Below are 15,210 nucleotides of genomic sequence, written 5' to 3' on the forward strand. Positions count from 1 at the left end.
AGAGGCTTTCTTGTCCTCTCATATTTCAGCACCGACAGTTCTGAGGAGGAGGGGATTTTTATTTTCTGTGGTTGGTATATTAGAAGTAAACACGAGGAAGGATGAGGGAGCGGAGAGCAGCAAAGCTCGTTGGACGTATTCCCAGTCCTCGGCACCATCGATCTGAGACCACACAGCCGCAAAATGTTCCCAAGCAGCTTGGATAAAGTAGGAGTATATGGTTCCTTTCATGAAGGGCTGTTAACACAGTAGCCTGCTAAAGCCACCAAATCCAGTCCATTTTAAAAATAATTAATAATGGGGATCCGATCTATCTAAAAATAACACATCGACTCAAATTACCCACATTCTCTGTTTTCAAGTGTCGTTTAACAACCAGACATGTTTCATCAGAAGGAGCTGAGAGCAACAAATGAACTAAAGTAAAAGTAGCAGAACAAATAGAGTATTTGGTGAAACGTCTACTCAAGTAACTGATTAAATTAATCATTTAGTATTTAAAAATTCAATCATTTGACGGACCAATAAAGTTGGAATTTTGGTATTTTAAGGACTAAAATGACAATAATTCATAAAAGTAACAAAAAACAACATTGGCCGCCTTTTCTTCTTTCTGAATCAGTTTCTTTCAATGCAAAACTTAAAAAAAAACTGCAGGTCTCGTTACTTTTGGGTTAAAACATGTTTGCCTTTCATTCAGTGGGTAGAGAATCAAGTAAGAGTAGAAATACGTCTTTATAAAATTACTCAAGTAAAAGTACAAAGGTATTTGGTAAAAAGGTTTCCTCAAGTAACTGATCAAATTATCAATCATTTAATATTTAAAAGTTACGTAACCCGAAGGACCAAAGTATGAAGATAAGTGGAAATTTTGGTATTTTAATGATAAAACTGACAATAATTATAAAAAATTAACAAGTTAGGCAAAAAAAAAAAAGTTTTTAAATCAGTTTGAGTCAATAAAAAACTTGAGCAAAACCTGCCTGTCTGTGTCTGGTTGAAACACGTTTGTTTTTCTTTCGGTGGGTAGAGAATCCAGAAAGTTTACTCAGGAGTAGAAATACTTCATAATCAAATTACTCAAGTAAATGTAACGCAGCTAGTTACCACCCAGCTCTGATTAAGTGAAAGCTCCTCTGGGTAAAGACAAAGTCAGGAGAGGCTCTGAAGGATTCCTGAAAGAAGAAACCGTGACTGCGTGAGCGGCAACAGATGGATGATTTGGGGAACACATTCAGCTGCAGGCAGTCGACAAACCCTTCCTACATATAAACTATTTAACAAAGAATCCAACAGAACGGCCACAAAGACGCGAGCAGCCCGCTGGAGCGACACGCAGGCCTCTCCATCAGCAGCACGCTCCCACGTCGAGTGCTGGCCGACCGCAGGATGCTGGCCTGCCTCCCAGCCAGCCCCGCTAATTAGTCCCCTCTCTTCTGAGCTAATTGGCTGGTAAAAAATGAGGATGGCCTCTTCACCCAGCCCCGAGTGTTGTGCCACCAAATGGCAGTGAGGAGGATTATGTTGGCTTATGAGGCATGGTGACACTCGGCGAACAACACTCCTCCGCTATTAGCTTCCCCTTCAAGAGGGTCGCATCCGCCGCGTCGCTCGGGTTTGTTAGCGGGCGAAGCTTCAGCCCAGTAATGTGTTCTCATTAAACGCCTTGGTGTAAATTAACAAGCGGATCATTCATTTAACAGGACATTGAGGTCTGGGTGATATCAGTGTTACATCATGTAGTAATAAAATGTTTAAAAAACTATTTACATTTTCTTTGGTTTTTTTCTTGCCTGTTGGGACAATGGGTTAGAGATCTGAGGCTTGCTCCTGACAACAGGCCTGGTGTTAAACTCAAATGGGTCAGAAATAAATCAGACTTGATGAAAAGTCCCAGTTTTCCTCTAAAATGCAGCACACTATGATTGCAAGTGTTGAGCAACCTCTGGTTTCTTTATAGAGTGCCACCTATGTAGCATCTCTGTAAGTTCACATGTGAATAAATGAAGAGTCAATCATCATCATGGAGAAAAATATGTTTTTTACATATTTGTTAAAACTGTCACGTTGTTTTGACCCCTTGTAGCGACACAGAATGTGTGCAAGATCCCGCCCCCATCTTCCTGGTTTAGGGCAAAAACCTGCTGGCTAACGATGGTTAGCATTGGCTTTCGCTGTTACGTTATCAGTATAACACACTAAATCTTAAATGTACACCTGATATATAAACGAAAAAAGGAAGCAGAGCTTTGCTACTAATTGTCAACACTACAACAACTAGATGACAAGGTCAGGAAAAAGATTTAAATAAGAAAGAAATAGTGAGGGAGAGAGAAGTAGCTCAGTTATGCTAGCTTGACTTTGACAAATGTAACATGTAGACGTGCTGTAGAAATTGGTGTGTTTTGGTTTAGTTGCAAAGTAAAAAAGGCGACTCTCTTACCGTATGCTCTATTGACATATGCTCTATGATATGATAACATATCATAGAGCATATAGAGCAGGTGTTAAAATTAGCTAATGAACCACTGCAGTGTTAGATTAGCTAATAGCAGCGGTAGCTAGTCTACTACAACGATCACTTAGTAATAAAAGCAAAATAAACATCAAGCCTAAAAACATAATACTGTACTGTAATGTTTTGTTCTTTGTGTGGGAAATGTTTGAGTGTTTTTTGGAGTTGAATCCTGAAACATAAAGTGACATTGTTGCTGCTGCAGCTAGCATAGCCTGTCATGAATGTTCAGTCTGGTTAGCATGGACACCGATGACGGCACATAAATGTTTTTTCTGTTATGGTAAGTTGTTTTTCTATCACTAGCACATTTAGCAGCGAATACATGTGGTTGATTGACAGCACTAAGACCCTCCTCCTGGCTCTGATTGGTTGTTTTTGGTTGGGCTTGGTTCATTTCTTCAGACGACAATAGCAGCTCAGGGAGGAGATCGATATTTTCCCAGATTGTCCGTCTCGCAACAAACAAGGTGACCGTTTTATAAAAGTTACATACTGCAGCTTTGAATTCTCTCTTGTTCAGCCAATCAGCAGCAAGGAAAAGGAATAGCAGACCTGGATTGGTTGGTTTGTAAATCCCAGCCATTAGCTTAGCATTATGCCTAATTATTTCAGCATTTTCTTTCAAATAGTTTAGGAAAAAATCCACAAATAGGAAAGTTTTCCATGAATAATTTTAAAAATCCAGGAGTAGGTGACTCCTCAAGTACTGAGCTGCGAATAGGTGGGGGTCCACTGCATTCCACATACCATTGTAACCATTCTGACCTTTGACCTCAACGAGGCTTTTTTTTCATCCACACAAACTGCTGCTCAGTGGATATTTTCTCTTTTTCAGATCGTTCCTTTGAAACCTGAGACCTGGTTGATGAGAATCCCAGTAAGATGACAGTTTCTGACCAGTCACCTAAAGTCCTTTTTCATACTTGTATGCAGACACACATTCAGACATATAAAAAGAAAACCTTGGAAAATAAATTTATATCAACTGATACATCCGCTTTAACTGAATGTACACAAAAATACTTCATAATTACAACAAAACATAAATATACCTATAAAATAATACAGAATTAATCCAGTATTATTGCAGTCCTACATTTTAAACTACGGTGGGCTGTCTTCCTTAATCCATTGATTTGCTAGAATATAGTCGGCTGATTCTTTATTTCTGTTTAAAACAGTGAAAGCAGTTGAAGTCAGGTGAGGGCAAATGCAACACAAAGGCCTGTTTTGTTCTCCGTTCTGTAACCGAATCTATTAAAAACAGCAAAGATAACCGTCTGATGGATAGAAATTATATTTTACCTCCAGCAAGGTGATTTCCAGAGCGCTAATAGCACAAGCTTGGCATTCAGTGGATGATTAACTGAATGACGGCGCATCCCTCAGGCTTAGTTTCGGGATTTTTCTACGTCTTTTTATATTTATTAAAAAACTTGACTCTTTCTCGGCAGGTTAAACATTTTTTCTGCATGGATTTGATAAACCCCAGCTGAGGACGTTTCTGTTACAGTAAACCTGAAAGTATAAATAACAAAAATACTTTAAATTATAAGGCTCTCTTGAGCAAACTGCTGCCATATTTGCTTTTTCTCGTGTCCCAAACATTGGTAGGAATCGAGCACCTTGATCCTGGAATAATTCACAAGGCATTAAAACTTAAACTATTTTATTCCCGTTACTGAATTTAAAATTAAAATGTTTAACTGAGGAGTGTAATTTCTATTTTTAAACCCCTTTCTATGGATTTTACAGTCTTAATCTTACTGTAAATGTTTGACTTACTTTGCACTTAATTTATGTTTTAGCTGTCTGTACCTTTTATTTTTTGTTTTGCATACTGTAAAAACAAAAAAAATCTCATGAGACTTCCTGCTTAAAAACAAAAACATTAAATAATAATAAATGCCACAGCGAGGCAGCAATGTGGTCAAAGGCGAAATATTTTACTTATAAGAGTAATAACTCTAAAAGCAAATTACACAGATATTAGTACCAGTTTAAATGAACTCTGGTATTTATACACTGTGAACTTTAATGCATTTTGTCCCATTAGAGGATGTAAATTCAAAACACAGATTGTTATTGGTAAAATAAACAAGAAATGTTCTTCCACGTTAAACTATGCAGTACACTGTAAAAAGTTTGTTGTTTTGACTTAGTAAAGTTGTATCAATTTTAACCGTCAAGTTCAAAACGCTTAATAAAAGTTATTGCTGCAACTTCTATTAAGTTGACTTAACCGTCTTTAGCAATTATAATAAACTGATAATTAATTACAATTAATTTTTAAAAAGTCACCCCAATTTGGTTTTTACATTATTACATCATGTTGACTCAACATACATTTTTTTTTATTTTTTTAACTTTTTAACACATTTCTAAGCTAACCTTGTGATGTTCATTTTTTACTCTGATTTTTATTTTTGTTATAAATTATGCTGGTGAGTCTAAATAAGAAATACAACGTTTTATGGATATTAAGTCAGAAAATTGTTCAAAGTTCATACAGCTGTGTTGGTGTGTTAAAAGGAAGTTGGTTGTTATCTGATTTAATCTTAATAAATGTCAAAATATTTCTCCTTTCGCTTCCGGTTGGGGGCGGGTGGCAAAATATATATGAAAAGTGAAAAGCAGAAGTTTAATCTGCATGTTGTGACCGCATTATGGTGTATTGAAACCATAAGAGAGGAGAACAAAACGGAAAATAAAGAACTAATTGTTAATTAAAAGACTAAAACAAAGATAAATCCTCACTTATTCCCATCTTAAAGGAGACGGTGTTTCGCTTTCTTTTGCGTCCCCCAATTATAAAGTTACAATCAGATAATTTACACCGGTTATGAATGGGTGCTTTCCTCCAAGTCCCGCCCCTTCCGTTCCCACACACGGACCAATCAGCGGCGCCGCTTCCTCTCGGTGGGACGTAACGTCAACTGGCGTCGTGTCGGGATTGGAATGTTAGCGAGCAACAATCGGAACAACTGAGCACTCGGTAATTGGACACTCGGTCTGAGGAATCCTGCCGTTTTTTCCCTACGTTTTCCCAGCGTATCCCTCCAGTTTGAGGCTGCCGCTCGCTTCCCTCTGCTCGGCCGGACAACTTCGCCCGCTCCGCCGCTCTCTTCCGACCATGTTCTTTTGATATTTGTGAGGGAATGAGCGGAGGTGATAAATAGGCAGAGAAATGCAGGGATTTGTCAGGTTACAGATGGACCGCTGAAGCGTCTCCCGGTGTTTTTGATTCTTCCAAACCGGGCACCATGGAGCGATAAAAGGACAACATCCAGCCGGAGAGGCGTTCACACCGCCGGGGATTCTTTCTTTCTTTATTCTTCTTTTTCTTTTCTTTCCTTTTTTAAAATTCTACCCGGTGTTCAACATCCAACCTTCACGTCTGGGAGAGCCTCGGGGACCCCGGCCGCTGGCGCTCCAGCCTGGATGAGGGGAAGCGGCCGCAGCGCAGAGGCTCCGGACAGGTCTTTGTCGGTGCGTCGCTGGATGTGGTGAAACTCCACAAGCGGCGTACAAATCGCCCACATGCGCTGGATCAATCGCCGGATCTCGGAGCACAACACGAAGAAGGGGGGTTGGGGATGGAGCGATGCAGCCGGGGCTGGTGAGAGCCTAACTTGGGGCCACTTTAGCTTTGTTATTCCTGAGCAAGTCGCCTCTGTTCCCGGGACACATGCAGGCCAAAAAACGCTACCTGATCCTCCTGTCCGCCGGAGCGTGCCTGGCGCTGCTCTTCTACCTCGGAGGGGTTGAGCTTCCAGCGGCCAGGAGGAGCCGGCAGGACCGCAGCAGGAGCGGGTACCGGCCCGAGCAGCCGTGGCCCCACTACTCGGACCCTTTACACGCCTTCCTGCCCTGGGATCAGACGGACACCGAGGATTACAACCTGCACATATCTCCGACGCAGAAGCGGGACGTGAACAGGAGCGTTTACAGGGGCAAGCGGTGCCGCATGGATTCCTGTTTCGACTTCTCTCTGTGTCAGAAGAACGGCTTCAAAGTTTATGTTTACCCCCAGCAGAAGGGGGAGAAGATCTCGGAGAGCTACCAGAACATCCTATCCACCATCGAGGGCTCCAGGTTCTACACCTCCGACCCGGGACAGGCGTGTCTGTTCGTCCTGAGTCTGGACACTCTGGATCGGGACCAGCTGTCCCCTCAGTACGTCCACAACCTGAAGACGAAGGTCCAGAGCCTGCCTTTGTGGAACGACGGCAGGAACCACCTCATCTTCAACCTGTACTCCGGAACCTGGCCGGACTACACGGAGGATCTGGGCTTTGACATCGGCCAGGCCATGCTGGCCAAGGCGAGCATCGGTTCTGAGAACTTCAGGCCCAACTTCGACGTTTCCATCCCGCTCTTCTCCAAGGAGCACCCTCGGACCGGAGGGGAGAGGGGTTTCCTGAAGTACAACTCCATCCCGCCTTTTAGAAAGTACATGCTGGTGTTCAAGGGGAAGCGCTACCTGACCGGGATTGGCTCGGACACGCGGAATGCCTTATACCACGTCCACAACGGGGAGGACGTGGTGCTGCTCACCACCTGCAAGCATGGGAAGGACTGGCAGAAACACAAGGACGCGCGGTGCGACAAGGACAACGCGGAATATGACAAGTAAGTTGGATTTCACCACGTTTAAAAAGCTTTTTTGGAGCTTTTACGCGCCAGGCGTAAAAGTCTGTGCGTAATAGTGGATCTTGCCCACATCCAAACCGCTGGAGCTGGCGCTTAGTACATGGAAATGTCAGCCTGCGCCTGCAGAGTGAAGTTGGAGTTGTGAGGTTTTTCAGGTTAGGCATCCAGCTGTTTACAGGGCGGATCCAGATTTGTGTTTTGCACTTTAGAGTTTGATTTATTCAAGTTCATCCTTAAAAATGTCAGATTTCTCCTCAGCGACTTATTGAAGTTTTTAAAAAAATGGCCTTGAAGATAGCAGCTTCCTGTTGTCGTTCATTATTTATATTAGGAACGGAAGTAACATCATGTCAGTTATTTTAGTGAGCATAATAGTTTAGTGCCATTTATTAGCGTTTGACATGACTAATATCTGTCTCTGCATGGAGAATGCAGATTTGTTACTGCAACTAAGACTTTGCCAAGAAGCTGCTGAGCATGTTCCAGAACAACCCGAGGTTAAAAGAGGTCAGGAGGATAAAACCTGAGCTCCTTGCTGCAAAACCGTCCCGTTATCTGCTGAAAGTCTTGCTCTCTTTCTCTTTCTCGCAGCCCTGTTGAACCACATGGTGTTTCTTTTTTTTTTTTTTTTTTTTAAAAAGATTCTTGTCTCTCACTGGTTTGATTTTAAACAGTTCACTGATATTGAAAATGACTCAAATTGAGTGTTTGTACCACATAAAAACGTTAGAGTGTTTATTAGACCCGCGCGCACGCACACACACACACACACACACACACACAACAGCTCTTACATGCTAGGTGTTAATCAGAAAACAAGGCGGTTTCCATTCAAGCTGAAAACTGTTAAATTCAGCATAATTTATTTTTTTGTACACATTGTCAATTACGATTCAGTTCAAAAGTACTTTATTAACCCAACAAATTAAATGTTGTAACACATATTACACAGTTTTCTCCAGAGATTTGCTGTAGATGCTAATGTCTATGAGTAGGAAGGATCTCCTGTAGCAGTCAGTACTACAGTGAGTCTGAAAAAGCCTCTGACTGAAGACACTGTCTTTTCTTGATTTTATGAAAAATCTTTGTTTGTGCTGTCTCCAGTGGATCAACAGAACAGAACCGGTCTGTTTTATCAGCTTGTTGAGCTTTTTAAACGCCTGGTTCTGAAATCTGTATTGGAATTTGTGAACAGAAATGTGAATTTAACATGAATGGTTCTGGCTTGAAGGACTGAGGAGGTGCAGTTGTGTTGAAATGGTAAAGAGATTTGAAGACGTGCAGATCTTTAAATCCAGACAAGAGTTTTAAACTTATCATTAATAAAGAGAGATAAAAATGTCAACTTATTTATGTTTTACACAGCTTGTATTTACTAGCTAGCAGTAAAACAAATAAACGATTACTTTAACTATGCAGAAAGTCAAAGTGAAAACTACATGTGTTCCTTTCTGCAGGTCACTCCAAGGGACCTCACTTGCCTACAGATTTATTGAAAACAAGTTCTTTTTCAAATTTTTAAACATACGGATAATTTTAACTCAACTTAAAATTATCTTAAATTAGGAAAAAATTATCTTTGTTACTAAACTTTCAAACACGTCAATAATTTAAACTTTCCTACATGTTGATCAATTAATCAGACAAAAAATATTGACACATTCTTCAGATTCTTCATTATACCATTAAAGCCTTTTTTAATACAATAGTAAAAATAGATTTACCATAATTTATTGATTCCTCTATGAAGGCTCGTTTTGGACAATAGCACCAGTGTACGGAAAGCTGATGGCATCAATAATGAGACGTACAGCTTGTTCTAAATCGTTATTTTTTTTCTCATGCAATGCGTGGGAATCTAAACATACATAATGTGAGATTGCATTAAAAAAACAGTGGTAGCGTAAATAACGTGTAGTGGTATTTTATGCATACATTATCATTAACACTCTATTATTAGTGATCAGTATTTTTGCCCAATCAGCAAAGGCAGAAAAAAACTAGAAGATCACTGAAAATGTCCTAATCACACACAGATTAGCAGTACAGTTTGGTCTGATGTTCATCTCACTCTACCCATTATTATCGGATGATGGCAGATCCGTTTAAAAAAGTAATGGCATTTGGTCACACACAACCTACAGAAAAACTGGTTTTGTTTTGTTTACGGCTGTATTTCTTATTTTTATTTCCAAAAACATGGTGGTGAACATCCCTAGCGCCCGTTCTGCCAAGATCAGCAAGTTTTCTGGGGCAATCTGTATTTTGTACAGTTTTGACTGAATTACTTCTTTAAGTATGTAATTTAATTTTTTTAACAAATTTCCTTTTTTGAGTCTGTGTACTTCAGTTGACAACCAATTACTAAATTTGTTGACGATTATTTCAACAATCGATTGTAATCATAGATTAATCAGAAGTAATCATGATTGATCCGATTAATCGTTTCCGACCTATATAATTTATTTATTCAAGTTATTTACAGACCTGAATCTGTAAATAACTTGGTCATGAATAATCTGACTCCTGACACGTGTAGGTCTCTCAGCTAGACCTTCTCTCCTTTCCCTGCTTTCCTTTCCTTTACCTTTTTTCCCCCCAGGCAGAAATCCAGGTTTTCTGGTGGAAACTCTGCATTTTGTACAGTTTTGACTGAATAACTTCTGTAAATATGTTGTTTTCTTCAGCAGATGGCCTTTTTTTTGAGTCTGCATACTCCAGTTGAAGATTAATTAACTACTAAATTTGTTGACGATTATTTCAACAATAGATTAATCGCGATTAATCATGATGAATCACAATTAATGACAGAGGAGTCCCGATTAATCGTTTCAGACCTGTATTATTTATTCAGGCCTGAATCTGAACCTGTAGGTCTCTCAGCTCGGCATTCTCTCCTTTCGTTCCCTTCTTTACCTTCGCCGCTCCGCTAGCAGGGAGCACCGCAGCCTTTACTAGGATCTGCACGGACACGTCTGATTTGCACCGTGTATTTAGCGCAAATTAAGTGAAAGTCAACCGTGGGAGCCCTCCGCTATGAAACAGTCGTTAACATCAGAGGGACCTCAGGCTTCCCGCTGCGTAGTTTATGTAAGGCAACACCTTTGATTGAATTATAAAGCGATTCGGTGCAAATAAATCAGTCATAACGGGTTAATTACAGCTTTAATTTGCAGGCGTTAGTGGCATCGTTTCTATCTGGCCCCCCAGGGGATGGCCAATTACCTCTAATTTTGGAAACCTCGTTTTTGTCAAGTTGGTAATTAATGAACCCCCGCCGCCTCCCCTTTGGTGGAGCAGCTGTAAGCGGCAGGTATGTTTCCGTTCAGAGGGCGGGGTCGTCCCAGGTTCACAGGGTTGAACTTGGCTCCTCTGGGAGTGACTCGGGTTTGAGTTCCTCTGCATTCATGGAGCCTGGATGAACTGGAGGCATGTGATGACAACACTTGTCTTCATTGTTCTTGGAGGGCGTGTTTGCGTCGAACTGCTGCTGAGGCTAAAGGCAGAGGCCAGGAATATTTCGGCGCGCTCTGTCAGAGAGCGGGAGACGCCGGAGCTGCAGGCGCCGATAAGGAGCTTTCAGCTCCGTTTCGCTGAGAGGGAAAGACACTTTTCTCCTGAACTCGGCGTGAACTCGAGAAAACCTCAGACTAACTCGTAAAATGGGAAAGAGCTGGAACAAAACTTCACAAGCACGCACTTGTCTTTCCATTCGTCATCCAGTTCTCTCGCTCCCTCCATCCATCCCGCTGTCCCCCGGAGAGACGCAGCGTCACCGTGATCTGGCCTACCTCTGCTCCGCGCGTCGCCCTGCCTCCCGACGGATCATCTTCCGATCGGATCATCGATCCGGCTGTAGTTCTGGGAAATCCGAGTCTTTGTTCCACTGTTGTGTGTTTTTACAGTTGATTTGCTTTGATCAATACCACTTCCTGTTAGTCGTTTCATTTCCAGCATCAGAGCTAGATTTGATTTCTGTTCTAACAAGAAAGACTCTGAAAAATCTATTTTTAATCTTCTGTGCAGCGCAGAGTTTCTGTTCCTCTTCTGAACTCCTCTGTGGTTTAAAACTTCTGCATCAAACAAATTTGGGTTCTGTGTCTGTCTGCAGATCTGCTCTGGTAGCAAAGTTCAACCTAGAAACGAGAACCTCTGCTCCTGTTATGTTTTAGTAACCAGCTTAAAAATTAATCAATCGGATGCCTTTTTCTTTTTAATCATCTCTAAAGCCCTGTGGGTGCCGACCCACGCTCCGCAGAAACCCTGACAGCGCGCTCTCAGGTAAATGGATTTCCATACAGTTAGACGAGCGATGCTCAGCGAGTCAGATGCCTGGCAGGGAGGCGTGTGCCGGTGTGATGTTACCACGGTAAACACCGCAGCTTCGCTGTGTCACGCGTTATGATTGCAGCTCTAAAATCTGGTATCTTGCTTCTTTTTTCAAGCATCTTTGATGATTTGCTTCTTAAATGTTTGCGGAACTGCTGGGCTGATTTTCAGCCGTTGACATGACCGCTGTTCTAAACCAGCAATTAGGGGAGACATGAATTTAACTAGAATTTCAAATAATTGTATTTTACTAGGGCCATTGTAGATGGGAAACAAAGTAAATTTCTGCCAAAAAAATAAACCCTGAGAAATTGAGATTAATCTCAGAAATTCTCTAGAAAAATCAAGAACATTTCTGAGCTTCAGACACTGAATTTTTTTTTTTGATATTTTGAGATTAATCTGGAAAATTTTCTAGAAAAAATGTTCCAAAAGTCAAATATTTTCAACTTTTGAAACTTGGATATTTCCTATTTTTATTTTAGAAAATTCCTGAGTCTCACAAATAAATTTGCTGTTCTTTTTAAATAAATTTTGATATCTACAATGACCCTAATCCCCGTCGTAATTTCAAGACGGCATAAACCTTTACCTTGACTTTAGAGACGTTGCCTCCAGTGGTTGCTGCTGTCTGTAAGCACAAATTGCACGTAGGGCAACGTTCTTCCTCTGTTTGTCTGTTTTCTTACGTTAGCTGAAGTATTGGCATATAGCAAACCTAATTTTATTAAACAGGGAGTTTATGGTACTTGCCTGGCCTTGCAGAGCTAGTAGCTAATTTTCCCTCCACTTTATCTCTGACCAGACGTAGAAAACTCTTACACCACAGGACCGGCGTGACAGAAAATTAGAAACCGTGACTTTTCCATGTCTCGGTGTTCCTTGAAACCAGTAATCGGCGCATGCGCAGTCGCAGGAAAGCCAGGAATGCACATCATGTGTGAGAGCAGCTGCAGACCTCGTCCACATACCTGGGAGCTCGTTTAATGTCACTGCACATCCACCTGCCAGGGTGCACTCGCCCTCCTCTCCGCCCGTCTTCCAGAGGTATGCGGCTGGAAGTCGGCGCATATCATGCAGAAAATGCCTCCCACCCTCCAGCGCCGCACACGCAGCCCCTCACCACGCTCTGTACATTTATCCGATTGATTTTCTTTGCCGTAATGGCCTTCAATTGGAGCCACTCCGGTCCACTTTCATGGCCGAGCACCGATGAAAGGAGCCCATTCACCGCTACATTATCCAGGGAGTTTTCAGGGCTGCTGACAATAATCCTCAGAGAGGACAGTGGAGGGCTATTATGGGCTCTGCAATTGTTAAAAAAAAATTAAGTTGGCAGAAATCCCATGCTTTGTGCTGACTAAACCTCTTTAACCAGAATACATCCTCCACATGATACTTTTCCTGGTTTTAGCGATCCCACTGGTGCAAAATCATCCCTTCTATTTATAAGATGCTAATTAGAATAATTGAATCTTTTTATCAGATAACTCCAGTCATGTACTGTGTCACACTCAGTCGTTCAGTACTTTGCCGTTTCTAGATGGTTGGAAAAGTGTCAGACTCCACTGGACAACGTCCTCCAGCTTTTGGACGTATCCCTGGTCCAACACACCAAATGAAACAATAAACACCTCAGCATCAACTCAACTTATAAATATGAGATTCAGGTGTTTACAAGCAGAGACGCATCAAAAAGCTGCAAACACCTTTACCCTATTCCACTGTTTAAAGTTGAAACCAGGACTGAAACGATTAATCGCAATTAATCCATCATTGAAATAATCAACTAATTTGGTAATCATTTACTGTAGTATACAAACCCTCCAACAAAGGCCATTTGGTGAAAAAAACAAACAAAAAACAGTAATTAAGCCAAAGCTATACATCTTTTTTACACATTTTCTATTTAAGATAAAAAAAAAAATCAAGTTTGTCTGTAAACCTGATCTAAAACCGTTTTCTCTCTGGTAACGAGATAATGCCTCCTTGTATTTTCAGCAAGTTTGTAAACAAAGATTAATGCAGTTTTTAGTTAGAGCTGAATGATTAATCGAATCAATTGTGATTAATCGATTAGTGAAATAATCGTCAGCTAATTTAGTCATCGATTTATTGTTATCTAGCCTATATATACAGACTCAACAAAAGGTCATTTACTTAAAGGGCAAAAATTAAGCTAAAACTGTACAAAAACATCTTCATTTTGTATTTAAGATAAAAAAACTTTTGTCTGTAATTATTTTCTACCTAAAACTCAAGTTTATAGTTTTAGCTTCACCTGGTCCAAATTAGGTAAAAATAAAAAAATCAACCACCTTTTGCGATTTAATTATTAACCAGTTGATCAGTAGATCAGCCCTACCTACACTAGCGTTAGCTTTCCTCTTTGCCTAGAGGAAATCTGTTATTGCATTTTACCCAATAAAATGTTTATCATTTAAAACAGGAATTGCATTTGTTGAAAATTCAGAATGTGCCAATTTTTACATCTGTTTAATTGCCAGAATAAACGATTGAATAATTGATTCCTGAAATAATGAATCATTGCAGGCCTACTTGTATCCGTCCATTAACCCGTCCTTGTCCTTCTTTCCCTCTGTCTGTTCTTCCATTTGTCAGTCTGTCCCTTTAGTCCATCATCCTGTCACCCGTCTTCTAATCATAAAGCCATCCTTCCTTCATCCTTTCATCAGTCTATCAGTCTGCCCATAAATCCACCCTTCTGCCCATCTGTTTATCCATCCAGGTAATTCATCTGTCCACCCATTCTTGAATCTATCCATTAATCCATCCATGTTTCCCTTCATCCATCATTCTGTCCATCCATTTATCTGTTTGTCCATCCCATCATTAATTTTTCTCTTCATCCACTCCTGAGTTTATCCAGTCATCACTCCATAAATCAGTCAGTTCCCTCTATCTATCTGTCCAAATGTTCATCCATCCAACCATTTGCCGTTTTGTCCGTCCTTCCTGTCTTGGTTTTAATGTCTGCCACAAACTCACACCTGACTTTCAAATTTAAACATTAAAATCGGAGGAAGTGGGGGCTTTTATTGTGAAAAACGTGCTGCAGGAACCCTGCATGTAGGTCGAAGTTGGATCAGTTGGAGCTCTGTGTCCTTTTGGCAAACCGATTATCCTGCAGAAATCAAAAATGCAAGCTCACCTAATAACCCGAGTCAGTCGCTTCATTACTGCGATGGAGAGTGCCATCAGAGTCTGACGGGTCGTTTCTGAGGCCGAGCAGCTGCGTCATCATCGCCCCGTTTAAACCCAACCGGCTCTGGTGACTCCCATCGACTTTGTACTGCAGCCACTTCACGGGCCGCCGCCGCCGCTCCAGGTCACCCTGAGGGGAAACTTCAGGACGATCAGCAGGAGTGAAGGGAAGCAGGAACTGGTGATGGATTGTTATTGGCCGTTTAAATGGCAGGAACAGCAGACTGAGATCGCAATATGAACATATTCTACTCTCAGATCCCCAACCAGAGCTGGGAGCTCATTTACATGAGCAACTCCTTTTTAAAAATTTTACTTTTTACTTTTTTTGTACTTTTGCTTGAGTATTATGAAGTATTTCTGCTCTTACTTGAGTAAAATCCCTGGATTTTCTACCCACTGAATGAAAAACTAACATGTTTTAATCAGAATTTCACCAGACACACACCTGCAGTTTTTGTTAAAGTTTCATAAGTTTTTTATTG

The 15,210-nt window shown here is 41.0% G+C and overlaps 1 protein-coding gene across 1 annotated transcript in view; it reads left to right on the plus strand.

The window, feature by feature from the left end:
- Positions 1–4,937: 4,937 nt before the first annotated feature.
- LOC103155379 (exostosin-1b) overlaps positions 4,938–15,210 on the plus strand; it is a 148,652-nt gene continuing 138,379 nt past the window's right edge. Inside the window, exon 1 of the mRNA XM_007577046.2 lies at positions 4,938–7,150. Coding sequence (XP_007577108.1) covers positions 6,207–7,150 — 944 coding nt within the window. The 5' untranslated portion in view covers positions 4,938–6,206. The remainder of the gene's footprint in view (positions 7,151–15,210) is intronic.

Source organism: Poecilia formosa, unplaced genomic scaffold (genome assembly GCF_000485575.1).
Source record: "Poecilia formosa unplaced genomic scaffold, Poecilia_formosa-5.1.2 Scaffold426, whole genome shotgun sequence".
NCBI lineage: Eukaryota > Metazoa > Chordata > Actinopteri > Cyprinodontiformes > Poeciliidae > Poecilia > Poecilia formosa.